We start from the raw sequence: 27806 nt of genomic DNA, 5'->3' as shown, positions 1-27806 counted from the left end.
GAGTTCGAGGAATGGAATATTGCACCTTTCTGGCCCACATCAATGTTCTTGCTTCTTTCTATCCCAATCCATCAGTCAAAACAGCAGACCTATTTTTCTTTTATCCCTTTTGACTTTACTCGAACAGCTCCTTGTACTTTTTAAACCACCTTCTGAATTTTTTTCTTAATTCCCCATTCGATTTTATGACAGATCACTATTGGCCGTGGTTTTCCCAGATAGAAACACCTTGATAACCCCCCCAATCCAAAATCAAATGCTTAACTAATTATCCTTTTAAGTGCTACTTATGTTTAAATTATTGCTTGTGTGTTTAATGTATGTATCTGGAGAGCTGCAGCAACCAAGACTACCATTGCATTTCCATGTTCATTAATCTTAAAGGCTTCCATTAAGATTGTTAGAAGCTCGCTCAGCTCTGAGTTTAAGTCTTTCAGTCACTCAGTTAGAGTCATTCACAGTCAGAGTATCTGTCAGGTGGCTGGAAAACGGCTGAAAGGGTGGGGAAGGGTGGAAGGGAAATGTGAAGTGAGGGAGAGGAGATTGATGCAAGGATCCCCAATAATACGTACAAGTACCCTGGAGATTCAGAAAGAAGAATTTCATGACTTGTGAGATAGCTTCAGCGGAAGAAGTAAATGGGAATTCTTTACAAGAGTCAACTTCTCACAGGTCAATGAGAAATAAATCACCAAAGAAGCTAAACGGAGTTATTTTAGATCTTCAAAGTAAACTTCCAGCTGGATAGCACACCCAAGCCTGAACTCTAAGGGATCATTCACCTCTCTGTTGATAAATATTTGGATGATAGAGTCCGGCTAGAAAGGATTAATTTACTCCTTTCTACAATGCCTGATCCTCAATTAGTCAATCATTACGAGATGAGATAGTCTGATTACACATTGCTCATGAATGATCCCTCTCATCTGTTACTTCCACTGACTGAATTTCACTGAGCTTAGAATGATCATTTTAATGTATAGTTTGTCACTTCACAATAGAATAATAAACACACTGGCCCGACAGTTATAACCAGTTCATCAGTCACATGGCAAGGCAAAAGAAACCATAAGATTTCATAACCAGAGACACACAGGTGCTGGAATCTGAAACTAAATACAATCTGCTGAAGGAACTCAGTGGGTGGACTGGCATCAGTGGGAGAAAACAAAGAGTTGGCATTTCAGACTTATGGACTTTCCATACGCAGCATCGGGTGAAAATAAATGAAAAGAATGGTACTAATGGTGCTTAAACATTTTTTTTGGACAAATTAAGAGCAATCCCGATTTAACCGGTTCCTCTGTTTATTATAAATTTTTCACAACAACCTGAATTAATGCATCCTGTGAGTTAACTTTGTTACATCTATTCCTGTGAATTATAGTTACTTCAATTAATCTTGCTTGGTTCATTTTGATGCAATACAAAGTACAAACCTGTATAAAAGCAATTATTGGATCAAAGGTGTGTTTGGAAGCCAGTGGGTAAAATTTAGAGCCATCGGTCATGAAATGTGGCTTAAGGACATAGCCACATCCTCCATTGTCCTGAAACTTGCCTCTGTTAAGGTCCATGCCTAATCCAGGAATCCCATAGTTCAAAGTAACTGCACACACAGAATAAAAGATCAAATAAGGTCGTGATAAATGTAAACAGAAGTGTTTGGCTCCACATAGTATAAAATAAGGATGGTCAAACTTGCCTAGTATAAGTGCCACATACGATAAGCTTCAGATGTCTGAGAGCTGCAACAATCATGTGATCACACCATTACGAGCAATGGCTCTTACAATTCCTGTCTCAGCCAATATATCATAGGACAACTCTGTATAGGAAAACCCTGGAATTTCCACCTAAAATGTTGCTTTCGAGCTATACCCTTTAACAAGATGAACCCCACCCAAATCTGGCACTTACTGCTGATCAATGGATGCTGTTAAAAGCAAATCAAAATATTTTAATAATGAATTATCCTTTAAAGCAGTGGTTCTCAACCTTTTTCTTTTCATTCACATACCACTTTCAGTATTCCCTATGCCAAGAGTGTTCTGTGATTAGTAAAGGATTGTTTAAGGTGACATGTGGGTGGAAAGGAAAAGTTTGAAAGCCACTGTTTTAATCGTACCTCATTGACTCGTTATGTGCATGGTTTCAGAACTCCAAAGGAAATGGGCCAATGACAATTTTTCTCAAGCCAATATTTCAGTAACAACTGGGTCTAGAGCAATGATTCTCAACCTTCCCTTCCCACTCATAGACCATCTTAAGGAATCCCTTACTAATCACAGAGCACCTGTGGCATAGGGATTACTTAAAATAGTATGTGAGTGGAAAGAAAAAGTTTGAGAACCATTGATTTACATTTTATTTGGCTATTTTAAAATAAACCACTGTCAGCTCCTCTAACGGGCCATTTAAATCTGTACAGTAGTCAAACAGGGCAGATGGGCCTCACGGAGGAGTGCTGAGACTTTGCAAATAATTAATGGGGCCCGTGCATTGGAGTGGGCAGGAAGATGGCGGCAGTGTTGAGACTATGTTGTCAAGGTAAGAATTTTAGATCCTTTGCATAGGACAATAGTACAACGGATTATAGAGTATTGCCGCGAGCCCCACGTTATATGTCAAAGAGCCGCATGTGGCTCACGAGCCCTGACATAAAATATTATCTCAACCACTCACTCTATGTAATTTCAACGAAAGAACTGAAAGGAAAGCAGGTTACCTCAGTTCTTCTTGACACTAAAAATCCTTGCAGGTCTTTAACATGGTCTTATATCTTTATGAAGTGATTTGTCTGGATTTAATTTCCACAGTTCAATCTTTTTTAAGACCAAGTTCCACAATTTTTGTTCTCATTTAATATGGATGCACTCTAATTAAGAGAGGTTCATACATAACTTGACATCTCCATTCTAACATGTCATTTGGCCAAGACAAGTTCACTCTGAATAAGGGCTTCAGATGGCAGCTGACAAGGAAATGAACTTGAAGCAACTTGCTTGTAATGGATAGTTTAAAGAGCTTATTCAACTGCAACACGGAATACTGCATGGATGTGTGAAACTGGAGCCCAGACATGGTCCATGAGGATATAGTCCATGATCTGACAGATTAAAGCATTACATAATCATTTCCAACTGATTATATTGCTTTTCTACCCAAGTCCCACTGCATGGAGAATCCAGGAAGAGGGAATATTCCTCTCAATGTGAAGAAAGACCTCTCAAAAGCAAAGTTAGTTGGAGTTAGTGTGGAACTCCTTTTTTTTCTTTGTAAACATTTTTATCTATTGTTCATATTAAGTCTGAGATTGAAAATTTTATTATGAAACCAAAGTTAATGAGGAAATGAGATAAAGATAATTTTCTGAAGTCAAATCATTTGATCTCATTGAAAGACTAAAGAGACTGAAGGGTTTAAATGTGAACTGCATCTCAACATTATTACAAAAATGCAGCTAAAAATACATTGGTTTATTCCAGTGGTTTTCAAACTGCCCTCTTAAACTCACATACCACTTTAAATAATCCCTGTGCCATAGGTGCTCTGTGATTAGTAAGGGATTGCTTAAGGTGGTATGTGAGCGGAAAGAAAACATTTGAAAAATTGTCTCCACCAAAATATTTCAGTAACAATTGGGTCTAGAGCAGTGGTTCTCAACCTTCCCTTTCTACTCACATACCACCTTAAGCAATATCTTACCAATTAGAACACTTATGGCATAGGGATTGCTTAAGGTGGAATGTGAATTTAGGGGAGCAATTTTAAAACTACTGGTTTATTCTCATCCCTATTTCTGAGCAGGTAAGACAAAAGCCGATGATTTGCCAGAACCCAATGAAAGTTCAAAGAAGAAAAGTTCCTTACATCATAGGAAGACTTTGATATTTAGGGGCCATGTCAATTGTTCATGTGCAAATTATGGGAAGGGAGCGTGGGAAAGAAAACTTACCCATGTGACAGCCAACATTCCAGAAGTTGTGAGGTTTGTAATTTGAATGATTCCTTCTGATGCCTACAGAGTAAATCCTTGAAAGGAATTTTGAATTGTGGGCCACAAATTCACAAGCTGAGTAAAAAGATACTTAACATTATTTCAAAGAAATATATAATGCACATTTAAATACAAGCAAAAAGATGCATTACTTCTGTTTAAATGTATCCTTTGATTTAATCTGGCCTTGAGCATGTTATGTCATGTTTAACCAATCTTACAGAGTTTATTGAGGAGGTTACCAGGAAAGATGATGAAGGAAAGGCTGTGGAGGTTGTCGACATGGACTTTAGAACATCCTTTAATAAAGTCCCACATGGGAGATTAATCAAGAAGGTTTGAATGCTTGATATTCATGGTGAGGTAGTAAACTGGATTGGACATTGGGTATACAGTAGAAGCCAGAGTGTGGTAGTGGATGATTGCTCGTCAGACTGGAGGCATGTCTTAGGGATCGGTGGCCAAGGACCATCGTTGTTTGACATCTCTATCAATGATCTAGATGATAATGTGGTGAATTGTATCAACAAATTTTCAGATGACACTAAGATGGGAAGTGTTGTGGACAGTGAAGAGGTTTTTCAAAGCTAGACCAGCTGGAACAATGAACTGAAAAATGGCAGATGGAATTTAATGCAGACAAGTGTGAGTTGTTGCATATTGGAAGGACAAATCAAGAAAGGATATACACGGTAAATGGTTGGGCAATGAGGAGTGCGATAGGATAGGAGGATCTGGGACTACAGATACATTATTCCTTGAAAGTGGCATTACAGGATGATAAGGCTATAAAGAGAACTTTTGGCATATTGGCCTTCATAAATCAAAGTATTGAGTAAAGGAGTTGGGATGTTGTGGTAAAATTGTATAAGACATTGGTGAGGCCAAATTTGGAGTATTGTGTGCAGTTTTGGTTGGCTCACTACAGGAAAGGTATCAATAAGGTAAAAAGAGTGCAGAGATGATTTACTAGGGCTGTTGCCTGGACTTCAGGAAATGAGTTACAGGGAAAGGTTAAACAAGTTAGGACTTTATTCTCTGGACTATAGAAGAATGAGGGGAGATTTGATAGAGGAATTTAAAATTATGAGGGGTATCAACAGAGTAAATGGAGGTAGGCTTTTTTCACTGAAGGTAGGTGAGATACAAGCTGGAAGATATGGGTTAAGTGTGAAAGGGGAAAAGTTTCAAGGGAATTTTAGGGGAAACTTCTTTACACAGAGAGTGGTGGGAGTGTGGAATGAGCTGCCAGCTGAAGTGGTAAACGTGTGCTCAATTTTAACATTTATGAAGAACTTGGACAGGTACATGGGTGGGAAAGGTATGGAGGGCTATGGACTGGATGTAGGTCAGTGGGATTGGTCAGAATAATAGTTGGGCACAGACTAGAATGGCCAAAGTGCCTGTTTCTGTGCTGTAATGTTCTATGGTTCTATGCTTCATTCTGGACTGGACAAACAAGGAAACTCTAAGTGGACCTCAGGTGTAGCTGTTCTATGGACAGTTGAAAGGTGACGAACAAAGTTCAATCTGATTTCCCCAGTCATACCATCTTTAAGAATCTATTGACAACGGGGAAGTCAACAGGTTTGGAAATGAACCAGTGTTTCATATATTTCCTAATGATACAGAAGGAGGCCATTTAACTCTTCAAGTCTCTGGTGATTGGCAAAGCAATCCTATTAAACCCCCAGTTGTTTCCGTGCAACCTATTCTCTATCTTGATTCTCCTGATTTTCCCATGAGATACCTGGGGTTAATTTACAGCAGGCAATTAATCAACCAAACATCAAGTCTTTGGAAGTTGTACATAAATCAGAGTATTCCATTTACTTGGAGTATTGCTGAAACAGAGATCTAAGAATTATAGAAGACCTCTTCCTCCTACCACACATTATCTTTGACCCGTCACCTTCAGAAGCATCAAAATCAGGTCTGCCAGGGTGGGAAATACCCTCGCTTCTTCCCATAGGCTGTGAGATTCATGAACTGTATCCTTTAACTGAGTAAAGGATCCCAACATAGTATGTCTATATATATTTATTTAAATTATATCTTTATGTATATATGTGATTATTATGTGCTGTGTATTTTGAGTGTGTGTGTGTGTGTGTGTGTGTGTGTGTGTGTATGTGTGTGTGTGTGTGTGTGTGTGTGTGTATGTGTGTGTGTGTGTGTGTGTATGTGTGTTCTGCGCATGCGCGCACTGTGGTCTGGACAGACATTGGTTTCAGCAGGTAGTACGTGTATAGCCAGATGACAATAAACTTGAACTTCAAAGTTGTGAAGACACAGGGAAAACGTGCACTTTCCACATTGACAGCAAAATCCAACCTGGGTCGCCAGAATGTGAGGCAGCTGCTCCACCTACTACATGGCCACTGTGCCACCCCAGCCCTGTCAAGCAAGAACAAAATGGCTGCTGAAAATACATAATCCTCCAAGTTCCCAATCTGCATATTTTTAAACGTGTCCAACTTCAGAGAAGTAGCCTGCCATAGTTAGGATAGCTTCCAACGATGGGTAACTGTGGTGATACACCACTAGCCTACTGCAGGGGGCGACCTGTGTACCTGCAGGAAGATCATCGGAGGACAGGGCCACACCTGGTCGGCTATCAATCAGCCGACCTGAATGGACCAAGCCCCACCCGGTCGGCTGCCAATCATCCGCCGGGATATAAGGCACATCCGGCCCCTTGAGGTCAGTCACACAGAGTTGCAGCTAACTACAGCAGAGACTTTAAGTAGAATAAAGCCTGTTGTTCAGTCCTCTGAATCTTGTGTCTGCTGTCACGACAGTGCATCACATTAACACAGTTGTTACTGTAATGGCTCTGAAGTTTGAATTCACCACCATTCCAACATATTTTTAAAAAAGCAGAATCAATAGCAGCTGGCACTGTATGACAAGATGGAGGAAAAATTGAAAATGTTCATGCTCTATTTTTAATTGCTCAGTCTAAACTTCGAGAAATGAAAAAAAAATTATCTTCATTTTCATTTACCTGATTGCTTTACTAATTTCATAGCACTGTGTTCTGAAAATGAATTACTTTCCAAAAACAGCTGGCTGTTCCATGAATGTTTGAAGTCTTTAAATTCGACTGGCTTTGCATATACCAGGACATTTGAGAATTCCATTGCAAGTCCAACCTTTCTTTTCTGCAAAAGACATGCCAGAAGACGTTAAAATCTCTACCATGGATTGAACCTGAACCACTCATGAGAAACGCATTCATATGTAATTCTCTCCAAACAGGGTAAATGCAATTTCACTGTTCAGCATTTTCCCTGTTGTGTTTTTTGTTAATTTCCCTTATGCAACCATTGTGAGGGCTATTACAAATAATATATCAACAGCACAAGGACGGCTTCTTCCCCGCTGCCATCAGATTCCTGAATAATCAATGAACTAAAGACACGGCCTTATTTTCCGTGCATATTTATTATTACCACTTTTTTTAATGTCATAAGATGTTTTTAATATGTCTGTCTGCACTTTGACGCTGCCGCAAAACACTGAATTTCATGACTTGTTCATGACAATCCTGATCAGAATTGGAAGCTTGCAAATGTAATTCCATTCATTTCAAATAGTGTGGCCCAAGCACTCACTGGTCAACCATATTCGTAAGAGATTGAAACAAAAGAATGCCTGAAGTATGTTTTTAGGCAATCCCACAGAATCAACAATGATTTGTTTCCACTCTGATGAAATGGGAATCTGTGGTGGATAATAAGCCACAGATGCTTCCACGAATAGGTGAGGAGGATGGAGACGGATCAGCCAGGTGGAGCTTGTGAGTTGCAGCACTCCTTATGGAGTTTTCCTGAGCATTCCAAAGGAATGGTTCTTTATACCATCCCAAATATTCCTCCACTTTGAACAGTCATGGGTTGTAGATTCCTATGAGTGAGTTAAAAACATGGCATTTCCTCAAGAAGGCTTTTGAGTAAGTCCATGAATGCTTTTCTCTGTCTGCCTGGAAATCTCTTCCTGTGACAAACTTAAAATGGAGTGTGTGCTTTGGAGATCTGGTGTCAGGCATGTCAACAGTATGGCCCAACTGATGAGAGAGAAATAATCCAAAGAACATCAGGTATAGTTGTAGAAGGAAGGTGGTGTAAGGTTGGAGATCATTCTGGTTTTCTCCAATTGTTGTTACATCCATGATATTTTAAAACATTCACATCGTAGAGTCATAGATTCATAGTGATAGAGCATGGAAACCTACCCAATGACCAATCAGGTTGGCACTGACCATCAGGTGCCACTTATCCTAATTGTCCACTCCTTTCATTTTATTCCCCCCTACATTCCCATCAATCCTCCTCCTCTCCTGCACAAGAGAGGCAATTTACCATGGCCAAGTAACCTATCAATCAGCACGATTTTAAGATGTGGGGGAAAACCCAAGCACACGTGGGGAGACTGTCCCAGCGCCATACAGAGTGCCATCAAATGGAACGTCCATACCTTTGCCTTTAATGTCATGAGAGCCTCACACTACTAATCTTTCAGCACTTAACCTCCTCCCTTCATGCACTTTGCAGACACTCACTACCAACGTCTGGAATAGTTCGTCAAGCTTATCTTTTATTTTCCCCTCAAACAAGGAAGCATGCCATCCTTCTTCTAATCAGCACCCCTATATTAATCTCAAATTCTTCACGCAGTTATGATTTAGACATGGGTTTACTCATTGACAGGCATTCTTTCGAGCACCATTCAAAGGCGATCAAAGAGTGACCACTCTTCTGCACCATCTTGCAAACAAAAAGAAAGGAAGGAAAACTCCTGCAGAGGCACTGAGTGGTCAGGGTGTCATGTGACAATACAACCCTGCCTTCCCTAGACTCCACATTACATTTTCTCTTTGTTGTGTTTGCCTGTCCTTCTACAATTTAATGACTTTGGACTTCACCCTTCACTTTTTCTGTTTCAAAATATTTTTCCCTCCCATCAGATCAGGACTTCATCCTAACTAGTTTAAATTCTCCTGTTGCTGCCAATGGCATGTAAGGGAAGTCCACATCAATCAAGGTCTTCACTTCGTTGATCATGAACACTGCAGATAAAACCTAGGTGGATAATTGTAGGACATCCTTGAAGGACCCGCACTGTGCTATATTTATTTAATTCCTTTAGGATTAAGGATAATAGAAGACGAGTTGCTTAATATTCCTTAAAATGAGGTAGCATTTGTGTGCTAAAATGAGGTTTTGGCCCAATGGCAAGATCAAAGATAATAAGAAACAAGGCTCTGTCATGTGAACCAAACACACTCATGCACAGATGTACGATGCTACCTCACACTGCCATCCATCCAGTTGCACTCTGATTGTACATAGATCTCCTCACCCACACCCCGCATGAGTAACTTTCTCCATTCCCTGCCCCTTTTTTCAATCCTCCCTCTCCTCTTTCTCACTTTGCATCACTCCTTTTCTCCTCCCACTCCCCTCCCCTTTCTGAGCTCCCACTTCCCATTCCACATTGCTCACATCCACCTTTTCTTCTTTCACTCCCCCCTCTCATCACTCATTCGCTCACCCCTCCCTCGCTGCCTTCCTGCTTCCTGTACACTTTTACTGTTTCACTCCCCTTCCCCTCAGTCCTTTCCCCACACTTACTCCACCTTATTCTCCATTTGCACTTCCCTTTTTCTCCACCCCTCCTTCACACCCGTCCCTTCTTCTTCTCCCTCTTTCTCGCTGTCTTTCTTGCCTCAACTTTCATCCTTCTTCCACTATCCCTACCAGTTGCCGACATCAATCACTGATGGAGGCCATACCCCAACGATTCACTAATCCCCAATCTGGAACCTCTCCTTTGATAATGCACCCGCGTCTCAGAATATCCACGGTACAGGCAAAAACTTATTACAATCAACACAGGCCTGACCTCCTTCATCCTGAGTGGTCGAATCTCAGCTGGTTCCACATTCATGATTTCAGACTCTGCCTCAGGATTGAATTTTCTGACCTCCCCATCTGCGAGATGCCACATTCCAAACACCTTGCTGCTGAACATTTGAGCATTCTTACATTTAATCAATATCTTGCCTTTTAGCTCCTGCAAAAGGGGAGAAAACATGCAAATTGAATAAGGAGACAAGACAATCAAACAAACCAGTCAGAACAATCTTCTTCCTGTGTACTTTGAGTGAAGATATTACTTCTATTATTGCAACAGGACATTTGATGCTGGATTAACTTGGGACATAATAATATTTGTACAGATTGGAAGACAACAGTGCAGTATTTGTTAGTATCACTGTTGTTCTTTCTCCAGATTAAGCTGTGTGCAAGGATTCTGTTCACGATGCTAATAGTTATTGGTGTATAATCAATATCAGTATTCAGGGGCTCATTAAATTCAGGATCTGTGATTGAGAGCTGGATAATTTTTGAGAGTCAGATGGATCACATGATCTCAATGTCGAGGAGTCACATCGTGTGATTGGGCCTTTGGGTGAGGAAAGGAAGGGAGTGGTGGGCAGGGGGATGGGGTCAGGTGAGTGGGATTTGGTATTGGGAAATGTAGATGGTGAGGTGATCAGGGCCTGGAGAGGGGGAAGAAAGAAATGCGGAGAGATTATGGAAGGGAATTCCAGATGTTTGGACCATAGCAGTCGAAGGCATGAGTGCAATGATGGTGCAAGAAAATTGGAGAGCTCATTCGGTGTCAAACAACAGGGAAGCATCCATGAGATATGGAATGGTGAGCAAATGGAATTCACAACTGCAAAGAGACTGATGGCTTTGGCATGGGTTTCTTCATAAAAGAAACAAATGTTTGAACATGTTTGTTAAACAAGAGAGTCTGCAGACGCTGTGATTGTAGTGCAATACACAAAAGAGCTGGAGAAACACGACAGCATTCATCGGAAGTAAAGGATAGCCAATTGCTTTGGGCCTGTGCCCTTCAACAATGTATGAGCAAAATGCAGACAGGGCCCTGAATAAAAAGGTGGGGGAAGAAAGGAAAGGAGGGATGAGGGGACAGGATGAGGAGTACAGGCTAACAGGTAAGAGGTCATTGGCGAATATAAGAGGGAAAGTAGAAGTGAAAAAAAAGCTGAGAAGTGATAGAGGGAGAGTGGAGATGGAAGGGAAGGGGATGGGGAACTGGAGGAAAGGTTAGGGTAGCAGGTAGCACAGCATTGTACAGCACCAGTGTTAGGGACCAGAGTTCAAAGCCAGCACTCTCTGTAAGGAGTTTGTACATCCTCCCTGTGTTTGCGTGGGTTTTCCCAGGGGGCTCTGGTTTCCTTCCATTGTTCGAAATACACCAGGGGTTGTTGGACAATTAGGTTTTATTTGGGTGGCACAGGCTCATGGCCCAAAGGTTATGGGGAGAAGGCTGGGCTGTGGGGCTGAGTGGGAAAATAGATCTGCTCATGATCAAATGGCGAGGCAGATTCAATGAGCCTATTTCTGCTCCTATGTTTCATGACCTCAGTTAAGATCACCAATAGTTCACTCACTATTCTTGCTGTGGCTCCAAAGACTGCAGCATATTTTCTCTATTTTGGTAGTCAATTTCCGACCAATAAGTAATAACTTTCTTTTCATTTTCTCAATTGCTTGTTGTACCTGAACACAAGCCTTCTGCATATCAAGCATGAGTATGGTCAGATCACACTGCATCTCGGAACTCAAACCTTCACAAATTAGATTATGTTTTGATTTTTTGGACCCCTGTCGCTGTTGCTCAAATAAAATTTTATCTCCTCAGAAATCCACCTGTGAATATAATACTACTTTTACAGAAGTAACAACGAATTAAATTACACTGAATAAACTATGGGCAATAACTCATTTAAACTATTTGCTTAATCGTGATTGCATTATATGTCCAGAATCCAAACAGGAAAGTTTGGTTTTCACAGAAACAATATTATAGCGAAAATAAATTTGTGATCAATGTTTTTTTTAAAATTGTTGTGGTGTTGGAATTTTGTATTGATTTATAATAAAGATATACAACTACAAATCCATATAATTATTTTTCCACCAGCTCCTCCTGTGTTTTATCTTCAATAAATTCCCAAGTCACTTGTCTAAATGACTAATGAATAGATAATATTTAAGTTAATATTTAATTAGATAAGTTTCTGTTTCCTTCTCCTTCAGAGTACCATTGCTCCTATTCCCCTATAACTGTATCCATGTTCAGACTTCTGACTTAACCTAGCCTTCACTGTGACTTATCTTAGCTATTAATCACCTCAGAATAAAGAGCTCATTCTTGATCTAGAGCAAAGCCTTTTTCTTCCTGACACTGAAATACCTTGTGGTTTTAATTTTAGTTTAGACATACAGTATGGTAACAGGCCCTTCTTGCCCTTGAGTCCGTTTCACCCAATTAACCAACACACCACATACGTTTACAGTAGGTGGGCGTAAACCAGAACAGCCTACACAGAAATGGGGTGAACGTACAAACTCTTTACAGACGGTGCCAGATTCGAACCTGTTTCAGTGTTGCACTAACAACAAGGCTAGCCATAAGTGTTCCATCATATTCTTCAAAGGGCTCTAATAGGTGGCATTCTGAAGCTAAATGTTTACTTTTCTCTGTGGCATTAAAGGAAGCCAAAGCAGTGGCAGATGGAGGGATGGACATAGTCATGGACAATTTACCCAAAATCTGGTACAAATCCTTGGATTATCCAACTCTTGATCTCCACATGATTCTCTCCACCCAAAAACTTGTTTCTTATTGATCAACCAATGACTTTATATGGGTCAGTAAGTGATTGTAAGTGAAAAGTATAGATTCTCATTTTCCCCAAACTTCCATGGCTTTTCTAGCTCTTTTGACAGAAGGAGAATGTCTGCTCAAAGAGAAATTCAAATATTCACCGTGCAAGATCAAGTTCAAGTGTATTGTCATGTGTGCCAATGTACAATGAGAAAGTTCATTTGCAAGCCGTCAAGCAAGTCAGCCTGCATTTGGTACACCAATTAAAAACACAATATAGAGTGCAAAGTTACAGAATTACAGAAAGGGATCAGTTAGAACACTGCAAAGACAACATTATTTTACTAGTGAGACCCTCATTCAGAAATCTGATAACTGCAAACTATCCTTGCCTCATCACCTGTATTCAGATCATGATTTTTTTTTCATTTCATTCATCCCAGTTTATTATATTACCTTTGGGCTGGTTTTATTTGATATTTTTTAGGGTGCATGTTGTTGGCAAACCCAGCATTAATTGCTCTTGAGAAGGTGGTGAAAAAATGCAATAGATTTCAGATGTATTGACAGACATGCATGACATCATATACAACCCTGAGATTCCTTTTTCCTGCGGGCATGGCAGAATTACCACTAAATGATAATGCAAAAAATTAACTGCATACATCATAAACATGTAAACAGATTAAAAAAAAACAGTAAACAGGTAACAAATGTAAATTGTGCAATACAGAGAGAACAAAAGGAAATTTTAAAAAAATTAAAAAAACAAAAATAATCAACATGTAAGAGTCTTTAAATGAGTCCCTGATTGAGTTTGTCATTGAGGGTTCTGATGGTGGAGGGGTAGCAGCTGTTCCTCAACCTGGTGGTGCACATTTTGTGTCACCTATACCTCTTCTCTGATGGCAGCAGTGAGAACAGAATGTGCGTCGGGTGCTGTGACTCTTTGATGAAAGCTGCTGCCCTCCAACAGCAGCATTCCCTGTAGATGTACCCAATAGTGGGAAGGGTTTTGCTTGTGATGTCCTGGGCTGTGTCCACTACCTTTTAGAGGGGTTTACGCTCAGGGGTACTGATGTCCCCATACCAGACCATGATGCAGCCAATCAGCACACTTTCCACCACGCCTCTGCCGAAATTTGCCAGGGTTTCGGATGTCATACCAAACCTCCACAAACTCCTGAGGAAGTAGAGGTGCTCATGTGCTTTCTTCACGATACCATTGGTGTGTTGGGACCAGGAAAGATCTTCCGAAATAGTGACTCCCAAGAACTTAAATTTGCTCACCCTTTCCACCCAATCTCCCAAAACCATGCAACCATTACTCCAATTGACAACGATGCCATGGTTAGTCCAAGTCAAGAGACCAATAATTGCAGCATACAGCTCCAAAAACACTGAGATCACTGAAGGGGTCTCTATTGATTAGATCTCCACAATGCTGATCAAAGTGTGCTGAGGTTGGAAAATGCTGTGCACAAGACATTAATGTTACTGCGCAGATCCTTCCATTGCTGCTTCATCCCCAAACCTAGCACATTATGTTCTCGTATTCAGTGTGTTTAACAACAAAAGGTTTATTCCAAAATCTCCAATTTCTGCCAGCAGTGAAGGAAGCATTCAGAAGGCAATCTCTCCATGAAAGCCTCTTGACAAACATTAGCTACACAAAAGGGAATTGGGCACAACAGTACCTGTCGATGGATGTTCAGTGACCTGGAAATAGTTGCCAGTATGACAATATTTTCAGTGAAGTTATGGTACCAATGTTCTCGCCTTTACTTTATCTCCTTCCTGCAAGACTTTTGGCTTCTTCTCAAGTTTACGTTCTTCTATGCGATTTTATCTTTACATTTCTGTTAGGCTAATTCTTGAGCCTTGAGCAGCCCAAGTGGGAAGAATTGACCATGTGGTCCATTAATAGACTCGTATGGCCATTTAGAATATCAGTGCCATGCCTTGTTTTCAATCATCCTTTTTTTTACTATCAAGCTTTGTTACCTCAACATTGCGGCTTTTCAACTCAGAAAAGAAAGCATCAATACCTCTGCATATGTATTGGCTTAGTTGATAAGAATGATTGTTTGTTTTGGAGCCAGATTTTTCCATGGGTTTGATCAGTCAAGCTTTGTCCTGTATGCCACTCACAAGCTGGTGGATAATTAACTTCTTAAGCACTATTGGCCAATCTTGTTAAATGTTCAAAAAACTTCCTGAACGTTAAATTTAATTTTTAATTAAATTTTTTTTTAGATTTTACACTTTTATAAATTTTAAATTTAGCCAAACAGCATGCTTACAGGCCCTTATGGCCCACAAGCCTTTGCAGCACAATTACACCCAATTGACCTACAACCCTCAGGGAAAATGTACAAACTCCTTACAGACAGTGCAGGATTCGAACCCACTGGCATTGTAACAGCATTGCACTAACCACTATGCTAACTTCTTTTAAACCCCTATCCTGGTGCTCTCTTGTCTAAACAGTTATAAATGGGTCTCTGTGTCTGCTGTGATTTAAACTGCACAGGTTGCCCAGATGACCGGAAACATTAACTGATTTTTTTTTCCTGCATCTTCTGTAATTATTTCAGATCTCCACCAAACAAGCTCAAATGTTCAGATACATTTGATTCAGGAAAAGAGTGAAAATGGGAAATCTAAAACTAAAGGACATGGATTCAAGGTGAGAAGGGAATGATTTAGAAGGGGTCTCATGGACTCCTCTACACAGAGGGTCATGGGTATATGGAACGAGCTGCCAGACAGAGGATGAAGTGGACGTGGTCAAAATTGTAATGTTTAGAAGACATTTAGACAGGTCCATGGATTTAAAAGGTTTAGAGGAATATAGGTTGAATGTCAGCAGATTAAACTAGCTTGGGTAATTCAACGTGTAGACAAGTTGGGCTGAAGTCCCTGTTTCTTTGCTCCATGATTTAATGTTAAATAAAGATAGCACTGAACTCTGAAGAAGACTAGCATTTCAAGGTGAATCAAGGGAGCAAGTTTAAAATAGATTCCAAAATTTTCCTTCTGGGACAATTGCCAAAAATTCCAGAATTTTCCATGTAATGAGCTGTGATAAAGTTAATACAGGATATCTTAGTTTCCAAGCTTGATTTCCTTAATAAAAACTGGAAAATGAAGGCAAGTCAGGCAGCGTCTGTAGAGAGGGAAGCAGAGTTCCACAATTCAGGTGAATGACCATTCATCTGAGTCCTTATCTGCTGAAAGGTCATTGGCCTGACATAATCCTTCTGTTTCTTTCTGCATATATGTTGCTCATCCTAAATATTTTCTGTTTTTATTTCAGATTTCCATCATCTGCAATTTTTAAAATTTCTTCATTTGATTATCTAATTACCCCAGCCATGCCTGAATATTGAGATATTCTGATCTTTAAATGATAGCTGGAGATAATTTTGCACTTTAACATGAATGTTTAGAGAATCTCATGTGACAGGGAGAAAGTCCAGAACTGAACTTGGCAAAGGGCTTGCTTTTACCTTCCATACATATCCTAATGCAAGGGGGTGGGGCTAAGCATATAAGCTACAGTGAGGAAGAGCAGGTGCAGAGAGTGGGCCAGGCAAAATAAATTCTGAGAATATTTTTTTATCAGCTTTAGGAGCCCCTGTACATCTAGTGATGTGAAAATAGGAACTGGGGAGGTGCTCTGGGAGTGAATCAATCTGGTAAGTAAATAGTAAGTAATTGGTCCATCCAATTTTAATTCAGCCTAACGATACTACAACTGGATACAGTCCAAAAGAGATTAATTGGACTAATTCCAAGAATGAGAGGCCTCAGAGGCTGTTCTCACTATAGCCCCTTTCACACTGCCGATTCCATGTGGGTTAACTGGGTAATCTAGCAGGTCCATTCCCAGAAATCATGCAGTGTGAAACATCCCAACCTGGGAGGGAGAGTTAAATTGGTGGGGGCAAGTGTCAGAGCCCGGCTGAATTAACTCACTAATTGCCTTCTGGTCGTGTGAAAGCACAACCTGCCCTCACATTTGTCATTGCTGGGAAGCGGGACCTCCCTTTAAATGCTGGGTGGCTGATTAACCAAGTGCAGTGGGAAAGGCTTCTGAGTGCAGCATGCCTGGTATGTTTTCCTGCTTCCTAGGACGGTTGGCAGTGCGAAAGGGGCTTTTGTCCGATGGTCCAGGGTTTTTCTTTGTATTCACCCAATGTTGACTGACTGGCTCCTGATAGGGTAAAGAAGAACAGCTGTGTGAAATGCTTGAAGGCCGTCTGATTATTTTCCAGAAAAACTTTGTTACTTCAGAGAAGCACAAAAGCAGTGGATGCTGGAGCCTTGCTACTTTATTTTTACCATGTTGTTTTCTGTGGATTTACAACCTAAAATAGCACTAGAGCGTAGCCTGGGCAGTGCACAAAATGATGCTTTTTGCTGTATCCCTGCACATGTAACAATAAACCAGGTTAAAAATGTTGGATCAGATTTCCTTGGAGTTTATATGAATGAGTGATGACTTTATTGAAAGGTATGAGATCCTTAGGGGGCATGGCAGGATAGATATTGAGAGAGACTTGAACAGAGAGAGGAAAAAAAATCAAAGGTACATAACCAATACTTTGGGCTATGTTGGTTCTGTATCTTTATCAGTTTGACCTACTGAGTTTCTCCAGCATTGTGTTTTTACTTAACCAGGAAAACATTGTTCCAATATAAGGGACTAGCTATTTAAAATTGAAATGCAGAGTAATTTTCTCTCTTTGGAGTTCTCTATTGTCAAGTATTGTGAAGGCTGGATCACTGGAGATATTTAAAGAGAAGGTCATTCAATGCCTATATTTATAGGGTCTGTAATAGGGTAAAAGAGACTCTTGGGAGTGTGATTGTGGGTGCTTAAGAGAATGGGCAAACTCTCTCGTGTTTCCTGTCCATTGTCACACCACAAATTAAAACAACCATGAGTGATAAGACATTTTATAATGGGGAGAAAGGATAATGTCCGATGCAGCCTTGGTCAAGACCATGAAATATTGAGTTATCTGTCTGGTGCTGGAGTCATGGTGAGGAATTTGAAAAGTGGATGAGAAAATCTGGTCCACATCGGATGAAATAAAATGGATGGGAAAAAGGGAAGATAAATTTTAATAAAGCAGGATCTCAAGTTAATGAACTCTGGATCACTGCCTCGGCTTTGTGCAAAATGGCATGAAGTCAGGCAGGGCAGGAGCATTAACATAGAGTCAAAGGACTGGCTGACAAAGGGTTCCCTTTCCATGACATTGGCACCAGTGGGACAGAATGCATTGAAGAACTGGTTCTCATGCAAAGATTAAAAGGGGAGGCTGTGACACAAGTCATTTATCTTGTCAAATGAGTGGGTGATATAAAAAAAATTAAAAATGCAAAGATAAGCAGAACAAAAGAATATCAGATCTTTCAAATAGGGAAGTTTATAGAATAAATCATTCTACTAAAGGAGTCTAAAACAGTTAAGGGTACAGTAAAAGTATCAATGAAAATGTAAGTTAAATTCTAACATAACAATGTACATAATTCACAGGGGAATCTTGTCTTCTTTGTCAATCTTCAAAGGAATTTTGTACATTTCATTGAGATCATGTTACGTTCTTCTAAACTCCAGATGGTACAGGTTCAGTCTGCTTATTCTTTCCTCCTAAAACATAATTTTAATCTGGTGACGTTTTATTGCATTTACTCTCCATCAGGTTTATCCTGTTTTAGGTAGGGAGACCAGACCTGTACACCAGGGCTCCCTATAATTGGGGCACAATGTCAGTTGGCTGTCAAAGCTGTCAAGATTTATAAATGTTTCTGATCCCCTTCATCTACTTCTTCGGTCCAATTATTTTCACTGTATTTGAAATTCTCTATAATTATTAATACATAACTTTTACTTATTCCCCTCCACCCTTCCTCCCTTCATCAGTCCATAGACTACACAATTGGAAAGGTGGTTCCTTAAATTTCTCTTTTCTTTGTTCATCTTGATTCTATTTTTAATTTGTGGTGGCATCTCTATTTTCTAACGCTATTGTGTTGCCGCTCACAAGTACAGGTAATCTGCTTTTCTCTTTCCATCCTCTCTAAATATTTCACATTCTGTAATGTTATATATTTATACATTTCAATCAGTCTGAATTTTTGTAGCCATAAATCAGTCATTCTGAATTTCTGTTGCTGCTCTGAATTCCTCCCATGAAATATATTCCCATGTGAGAATTTAACTTGTTTTTTAATTGCATTTACTCTCATGGTATACCATTTTCTTGGACTCCTTTAGTTCAACTACTTGTATTTATTTCCTGATTTTTGATGGCCTTCATTAATTTACTAGGACCTACAGTTTTTCCTGTTTTGTTTATCTTTACTCTTTAATATTCTTATAGATCTCCTGTGCATTATGCCAAATCGATGGTTTTACCACCTCTCCTTTAATCTTTTCATAAGATTCAGTTCTGAATTTTGGTTCAGTCTAACCAGCGCAGGTGTATCATCACGGATAATTATCTCTGTTTCTCTGTGAGATTCTCTCCATCTGTTCATTATCCATAGATAGAGATCTATGCTTAAGGTATCAAGCATATGATTTGGTGTGGAAATGGCAAACCAAAATTGTATTGCCCAGCAATCCAGGCAGGATAGGCCAAATGGTCTGCCCCTACTTCCTCACATAAATCCATGAGCATTCTGCTTCCTCCCCATTTTGCCCACCCTCCCTCGAATATCTATCCACAATAATGAGAAATGGATAGGGGTCAATCCACAGGACCATAAAAGTGGCAGAGGATAACCGGAGTCTCCCTCCTTCTCATCGATAGATCCACCGGTGTCATTATCTGAAGATAGTATGCAAAGTCATTGAGGATCCCTTCCACACTGGCCATAGCATCTTTCAGCTGCACTTGTCAGGGAAAAGGTACAGGAGTATCAGAGCCAGCACCACCAGGCTGAGGAACAGCTTCTTCCCATGGGCAGAGAGAATGCTAAACGATCAAAGGAACTGCTCGCACTCACTGACTATTCGAGACTCTTACCAACCCGTCACGTGCGAGACCAGGGGAGCAAACACACTCGACCACTGCTACACTACCATGCATACCGAGCCATACCACGACTGCACTTTAGCAAGTCTAATCGCCTGACTGTATTTCTACTCCCGAGTGTTCGTGGACATTTTCATCCTCTCATTGAAGCAGTCAGAGGCTCCCACCTGCTTCAAAAGGGCATCAGTCATCCCAGTATCCAAGAAGAGTTGTGTGAACAACCTCAATGACTACTGGCCAGTAGCACTAACTTCTACTGTGATGAAATTCTCATGGCCAGAATTAACACATACATAAGCAACGGTTTGGACCCGCTGCAATTCGCCTATCGTCACAATCGCTCCACCGCAGATGCAATATCACTGGCTCTCCACTCAGCTCTGGATCACCTCAAATACAACAATTCATACATATGGCTGCAGTTCATCAACTACAGCTCGGCCTTTGCTGCACGATCAATTACACAAAGACTGAAGTTTCCGAGACTGAAGGCTTTTATTTAGAAGAGATGGACAACATCCCTGTGTTGGTCGCTCACACTGGGGTCAGGTTTGTGGCATTTCAACCTTTGGGGAAAGGGGGAGGAGTCACGAGCTGGCCAAGGTCAACCAGGAAAGTTCATGACATTTACGTATGGCATGTAAATATATACATTAGTGGTTTCGCCACAGCTTTCAATATCATTATTCCCTCAGTGCTGGTCAAGACCTCTGTACCCCCCTCTGCAACTGGATTCTTGACTTTCTCATGGGAAGACCACAGTCTGTACAAATTGGAAACAATATCTCCTCCTCACTGATTATCAATACAGGCACACCCCAAAGATGTGTGCTTAGCCCACTGCTCTTCTCACTATACACCCATGACTGTGTGGCCAGGTACAGTTCCAATACTATCTACAAGTTTGCCGATGGCACTTCAGTTGTTGGCAGAATAACAAACGACAATGAGGAAACGTAAAGGAGGGAAATAAATCAGCTTATTGAATGGTGTAATGACAACAACCTTGCGCTCAACCTTAGCAAATCCAAGGTGATGATTCTGGACTTCAGGAGGAAGGTAGAGAAACATGACCCAGTCCCTATCGAGGGGTCAGTACTGTATTTGAGAGGGTCAAGGACTTCAAATTTCTTGGGTGTCAACATCTCTGAGGATCTGTCCTGGAGCCTTCACATTGATGCAGTCACAAAGAAGGCCTGCCAGCGGCTAGACTTTGTGAGGTGTCGAAGGAGATTTGGTATGTCACTGAAGATTCTCACAAACTTCTACAGGTGTACCATGGAGAACATTTTAGCTGCATCACTGCCTGGTATGGAGGCACCAACACCCAGGACAAGAATAAACTCAGGATGGTTTTTGACATGGCCTGCGACATCACAGGCACCAGACTTCACTCCATCAAGGACATCTACATGAGGTGGTATCTTTAAAAGGAAAAAGCAAACTCCATCCTCCAAGAGCCCAACACCCAGGCCATGCCCTCTTCACTCTGCTACCAGCGGGAAATAGGTACAGGAGCCTAAAGATGAGTACTCAGTGGCACAAGGACAGCTCCTTCCCCTGCTGCCATCAGATTCCTGAATGATCAATGAACCAAAGACACTGCCTTACTTTTCGTGCACTATTTTTTTTTACCTTTTTATTTGTAATGTTGTAAGACAGTCGTAATATTTATGTTTTCGCTATGATGCTACTGCAAAACACTGAATTTCATGACTTGTTCATCAGAATAAATTCTGATTCTAATTCATATTCATGACACAATATTTTTTTATTTATTTGTATATCTGAATAACTGTCCTGCATATGTATTTTTTGTCAGTATCCGTGTAGAGTCTGGTTGTGTGTCTGTATGTTTTGCATCGGGGACCAGAGAACGCTGCTTCGCTGGGTTCTACTTGTACTATCAGATGACAATAGAACTATAGAACATTACAGTACTGAAGCAGACCTTTTTGGCCCTCCTAGACTGTCCCAAAGCTTTTTTTTGTGTACTCCCACTGACCTGCACCCACTCCATAGCCCTCCATACCTCTCCCATCCATGCACCTGTCAAAATTCTTCTTGCATGTTATAATAAACTAAACTTTTCTTGATAAACACATCCACATCCATCTGTGGTAATGACTTCCATATTCTCGTCAATCTTTGGGTCCTGAAATTGCCTCTGAGGATTCCTGAAATCTGCTCAGAACTAATCCAATATCAGCTTCAGAGGCTTGCTTTCTTTATAACTGTTCCATTGTGAGGGTCTCGCTGACTGTTCTCCACCACCCTATGGTTTCAGCTTTCCACGTCCTTCAACTCCTGGTTATGTTTTTTCCCTTCTCCGTTTAATTTTTGACTTTTAATGCCTTCAATAAAGAGTTCAGAAAGGACGTTCTACTGTCATTAAAAATTGGTCCTCATGCTTCAGATTCCCCTTCACCTGTTTGTCTCCCCGACCATCAGGGTGTCACATTTTACTCCACTACCTGAGACCAGAGCAACCATGTATTTGAATCACAGCAGAAAGACAGATGCCTACAACTCCAGTGACCTGGGTTCAATCCTGACCTCTGGTGCTGTCTGTGTGGAGTTTGCACATTCTCCCTGCCACTGGGTGCTTCAGTTTCCACCTACAGCCCAAAAAAACTATGGGGTCAGTCAGTTCATTGGATTCTAGTGTTTCAAGTGTTGAGGGTGAGTGGAAGGAGGACCGACTGCCTCACCGCGAAATCCCTTCAACTTTGAAGAAGATTTTCTTGTCTCTTTAATCGGAATTCCATTAGACTTACTCTGTGTTCCATTCAGTCCTGAAGCAGAGTTTCAATGTTGAAATTCCATTCCCCTCCATGGACGCTGTGGAATAAATCCTGGTGCATTAGAGCAACAGAGAATTTGACCGAGAGGCATTCAACTTGCTGTCACAGAGCAAGTGAATATTGAAAGACTAATAGACCATGGAACACCACAAAGAGGGCAAACCACCCTTGAATGTAGTCCAGAACGTCTTGAACCTTTTGACTATTCTTCTCTGGCACTCTTCCAGTCTCAAGTATTACGTGACAATAATGGAACATTTACCTTTACACAAGGAGATTAAGTAGCTTTCCTTCAGTGGAAACCATCAGAGATGTCTTTAATAGAGCTGCAAAAGTTATAACTGGAGAGTGTAAGGGGTTCAGGATGGTAATAATTTCATCATTACATGCTAAGCAGTCCAGAGACACAGCTGGGGCCTACCTGCAGAAGGTGACAATTTCCAACACCATGCTCTTGTAAAACCAAAGTCTCTGGAGGCAGGAGCAAGGTCCATGCTCAACTATCAGGAGATCCATCACAATTCCCTTTGCCCCTCAGAGTGACCTGGTACCCTTGATTCTGATGACACTGCTAGATTGGTGGTTTCTTGCCAACATTACTGTGTTCATCCCAAATCCAAAATAACAACTTGTAAGCAGTGCTTTGCCTCCCGGTCTCAAGTGTACCAAAGGAGAATGTGGTTGAGCGCTCCTTTAAATATTACAGAGGCATGACAATTTTCTGCTGTTGAAATCTGATTTCCAATGTAAGTCCTTGACAGGGCTTCACAGCGAATCCTCCAAATGAAGGTTGACGTGATTTGTTGTCACCCATCGCTCTGTTTTCTCCATGAACTGAATTGTTTATTGTTACTTATACAGAATATCAGTGGTTTGCAAAAAGTCACCACGCTCTGGCACCATTTTGCATTGACCAAAAAGTTCACAGAAAACTCCAGCAAGATCAATGATGAAAATGGTAACATTTATCTTTAAAACAAAACTATTAACATTAACATAACAGGCAAATCAAATTTAAAATTTAAATAAAAGAATATCTGCAGCTTCCTGATGGGAATCTATCTTGCCATGTATGTGACGATGTCTGTATAAAAGTTTACATTATGCTCCACGAGATGTAGAAGCAGCAGTAGGCCATTAGGCCCATTGAGTCCACTCTGCCATTCCATCATGAGCAAATCTATTCACCCACTCAGCCCCACTCCCCTTCCTTCTGTCCATAGCCCCTAATGCCCTATTCAGATCCCTATCAACCTCTGCCTTAAATGACTTTCCCTCCGCAGCTACTCGTGTGAGAAAATTCCAGAGATCCACCACTCTCTGGCTAAAGAAATTCCTCCACATCTCTGTTTTAAATGGCCACCTTTCAGCCCTGAAGTTGTGCCCTCTTGTCCTATAACATGTGCCATTCCATTGTACCTCCTGCAGAGTGAATTATTTATTTAATAAATAGTTTGATCGTGTGGGTTTAAAGATGCAAATGATTTGCAATAGTAATTTCTTTCTTCTTCTGCTGGGAACTTGAAACTTGTAGGGAATTTGTTCTTCACTTCCGCATCTAGACAATTGCACCATCATGATTGCACATTTATATCGCATAACATCTCACCACAGCAGCTCCAGAGACCTTTGTGGTTTGTGTAAATTTAAAAAAAATCAGTACTAAATCATATCCTGTTTTTTGAACTCAGTTCTCAGATCCGCTGCTTTGCTTGATTTTAACACTTGATCTTGCTCTTTTTTTTTTACCCTTTAAAAATAATTATAAATGTATTTTCATGTTTATTATGGGTGAACCAATTCAAAAGTGAACCCAATTTTGAGTCTACTACGCGTGAAATAAATGTAGTGCTCTTTAAGTTCCCCATCAGGCTAAATCTTAGTTTGCAGTTTATTTCTGACATAATCACTGATTGTTCCCTTCAAAATATTGCTTGTTCATCAAAAATATAGTGGAAAAGGTTTGTTCCCCCTTGTAGCCAGAAGGTAAAATAAGCAGATTATAACCGAGCCTGACTGGTCCAAACATGAACGCAATCTTATTCATCTCTTATGACTAAGTTATAACTGTGCCATGAATATCCGCAACAAATATTGATAACTCTTACCTCCGGAGAAGATAATTGAGTTAGGTTATCATCCATATCATTCATTGTAATTAATTTGTCTTCCAATATATTGACTAAATGGTTAGCTATTACATGCTGTTGAATGGGTTTACAGTTAATCTCCAGAGAAAGTATCAAAGGATACTCCGATGTCTGTTTTTTAAAAAAATAACATTAAAAAATTTGTTGCAACATTAATTTATGTTCATCAGCACAGAAATCAAATCAGATGCATCAATAAAAAAAATGGTGTGTTCTACTATCAATACTTCAGAACAATGCTTTATTTCCTTTAGTAATAACTGGGTGTCAGACATTGTTACTACATTTGCAATCCAACATTCCATTGTCATAAGTGACTCAAACAGTTTTAAAATATTCTTTTGAAGAGTATATTCACAGAAGGTGTCTTGATTTTATTAAAAAAGAAATGAATAATTCAGATGTTCCTTGAACCACAAAGGGAGAAAACAGTAAACCCTTAGAAATAACCAAATAATTAGCGTAGGAAAGGAACAGGATATGACTGAGAAATTAAATGTAATATTTTGAAAAGTATCATGTTAATGTAGAAATTGATTTCAAAGAGATTTCAGATTAACAAGAAGGTTCACTAAACCCAAATGATAATATCCTGCAGGGTGAATTAAATTCTGAATTCGTGAGGCAATTCCAATATTTCCAAATGTAGGATTTTTTAATTGGCTCTACATTTATGATGGGTCATGACGTATTTTATTTTTTATTTTAGTTTGTCCTTTTCCATTTGTAGATTTTGTAAAAAAAAATTATTCCTCTACCAAGATTATTTAGATGATTGCATCACAAGGTTGGTTCAAACTAAATTTAGGATTGAAGCAAAGAATTTTAACCAAAAAAACTCATTGGTAAACTTACTTTGTCAAATACGCACAGCTAAATATTTTGAATTTCATAATCAACAATAGAAGATCAAAATACTCCATGATAAATGCACTGATTTTCAGTGGGATCGCTTTTGAACATTGAAGTGATCATCAATGGAGGTAATTATGTATTCTATTGTAATTACAGAACAAGGTTTGCCTTCATGCATCTGGGTTTGGAACCAAAACCATCCCCAGAGCTCAAGGCAATTCTTGGAGATACGATACTGCTATGCTTCCAGAAATGTAAATAATCTTATCAAAAACCTATCTCAAAAAATTAAGTATATTTATGTATTTCAGCTAAAAGAGGATGAAATTATAAGGGTAGCAGGTGCTCTTTGGAGCAAAAAAATTATGAAGTGGTACAGATCCTAAACAGCATGGAATAGTAAGGTTCAAAATAGTTCAGGAAGGGATCTTGGCCGATTTGAATTAGTTGGGCAGGTAGGCCTTTTTCAGTGTTGCATAATTCTATAAATACGTTGCCATGGAAATCAGCAGATTGTCGCGGCGGCAAAACTGCTAAATGAAGGATCGCACAACCAGACGGGTTGAGTTCAGTTAGCAAAACTGATTTATTGCAGGCGGCCTGGCTGGTCTTAGACTCCCAGCTTGGACCTGGCTGAGAACTGTGCTGGGGGGCCACGACGTCACCCAGTGCTGAGGTCGGGAGGAAACCCCCGACGGTGCCATTTTGGCCGGCTGCCCCGCCGCGTGCATGACAAGCGGGGCCGGTTTGCCTGCCTAATGGTGTACTGTCGCAAGATCATGAAATAAGAAGAAAAATATACTCAGCTGTAAATGGAAAAAAATGCAGACGATGGAGCCAAAACAGAAATACTGGCAGGGCCAGCAGTACCACGAGGTTACGACTTAAAAGGGGCACAGTCAGGATGGCCAGATGTCCTCTGTAAAATGTGAAAAAGTATACTTACTTTATTAGTCAGCATCTCGAGGTCTGTTGACTGGCTGAGTGCAGCCATCCTTATTCTCTTGTGCATGCACGAGTGCCGGCTAGAGCACGCGCGATGTATTTGAGTACCGTGACCTGCTGGCACATGCACGGTGGGCCCACAAATGGGGGACTATTTAGCTCAGCTCTGCAAAGCTGATTAGTTCTGGTGCGATCGGTAGCAGCCGCAGCACTTCAGCCGACGTCAAGTGGCGCACTGGGTGGCGGGCTTTGAAGGTCGGTAGACCAGAACAGAGGGTGGGTCAGTTGGCGTGGGTTTACAGTTTTGAGGTGGCCTACTCCCCTTGGTAAAGAATGTTGATATTGTAAAGAGAGTCAAGGGGTGATCCTTTGGCACAAAATATTAATATTTTAAAGAAGATTCATATAATATTAATACAGATAAAATATAGATAAATAAATGAAGGTAACTGAAACCAACTTGTGTTTGATTTATTGTAAGTAACTTGTTGTGATGGCCACACACATGTATAAAAATATACAGTACCTTTTCCCACTCTTCTCACGACCATCACACTTGTCGCGCACATGCAGTGCATAGGAATAAGTGATCGTGACTGCCTTGCTATCGAGCAGTAGCTCAATAGAGTCTATCTTCCCCCATCAGTTTCTTCATGCTTATATATTTGTTGTGTTGTGTAATTGGTTTATAAATGGATATCTGCATTGAGCCTGCGCAGCACACACACACACTCTCAAAACAACATATCTCTTTATTAAATTTCAGGAAACTTGGTTTCGACAGCAAATAAATGTGATCACTTTGAGTTGTCCGGCCTGTGAGTAGTTTCAATGCTTGTTGATAAAAGATACATTATTATGTTTTAAATTAATTGTTACATTATTAGCTTTGTTGATTAGTGTTGTCTCCTGCGCTTCATACACTCTTGTTTTTATCTTGTTAACTGTTAATGCAAGATACTTTTTACGCTAATATATTTTTATATTATATTAAATATAATAGAGCTGAAAAGTTTGTGGAAATCTTCTCAGTCAGTAATTTTGCCTAATTCTTTTTTGCAATTTAAAGTAAATTTAGTAGTTTCAAGTCTTTCATTTTTTCTAAACAGTCTGGCACTGGCCCCCAGTACTGGAAACACTCTGCAGGTCAAGATAGCACCAGTGGAAGGTATCTCTCTTCCACAGATGCTGTCTGTTCTGTTTAGTTTCCTGCATTTTCTTTCATTTATAAACATAAAGACACATTTGTTTATTTCTCTCCTCTAAAATTCCATAAATGTTGCCC

General features: G+C 40.2%; 2 protein-coding genes across 9 annotated transcripts in view; one reads left to right on the top strand and one right to left on the bottom strand.

The window, feature by feature from the left end:
• The window catches only part of plekha5 (pleckstrin homology domain containing, family A member 5), a 429638-nt gene that overhangs the window by 107545 nt on the left and 294287 nt on the right, over positions 1–27806 (top strand). The gene's annotated exons all lie outside the window — the stretch shown is intronic.
• The window catches only part of LOC138749053 (1-phosphatidylinositol 4,5-bisphosphate phosphodiesterase zeta-1-like), a 54503-nt gene that overhangs the window by 8900 nt on the left and 17797 nt on the right, over positions 1–27806 (bottom strand). For 2 of the 3 annotated variants that reach the window (XM_069910107.1, XM_069910108.1), the window contains exons 5-9: positions 24680–24832; positions 9908–10078; positions 7008–7164; positions 3959–4075; positions 1440–1609 (exon numbers count right to left, since the gene is read on the bottom strand). In XM_069910107.1, coding sequence (XP_069766208.1) covers positions 1440–1609; positions 3959–4075; positions 7008–7164; positions 9908–10078; positions 24680–24832 — 768 coding nt within the window. The remainder of the gene's footprint in view (positions 1–1439; positions 1610–3958; positions 4076–7007; positions 7165–9907; positions 10079–24679; positions 24833–27806) is intronic. The other variant, XM_069910110.1, reaches the window with a different exon arrangement.

Source organism: Narcine bancroftii, chromosome 13 (genome assembly GCF_036971445.1).
Source record: "Narcine bancroftii isolate sNarBan1 chromosome 13, sNarBan1.hap1, whole genome shotgun sequence".
NCBI lineage: Eukaryota > Metazoa > Chordata > Chondrichthyes > Torpediniformes > Narcinidae > Narcine > Narcine bancroftii.
The sequence above is the reverse complement of the archived record's forward strand: the minus strand, read 5'-3'. Positions and strand labels throughout refer to the sequence as shown.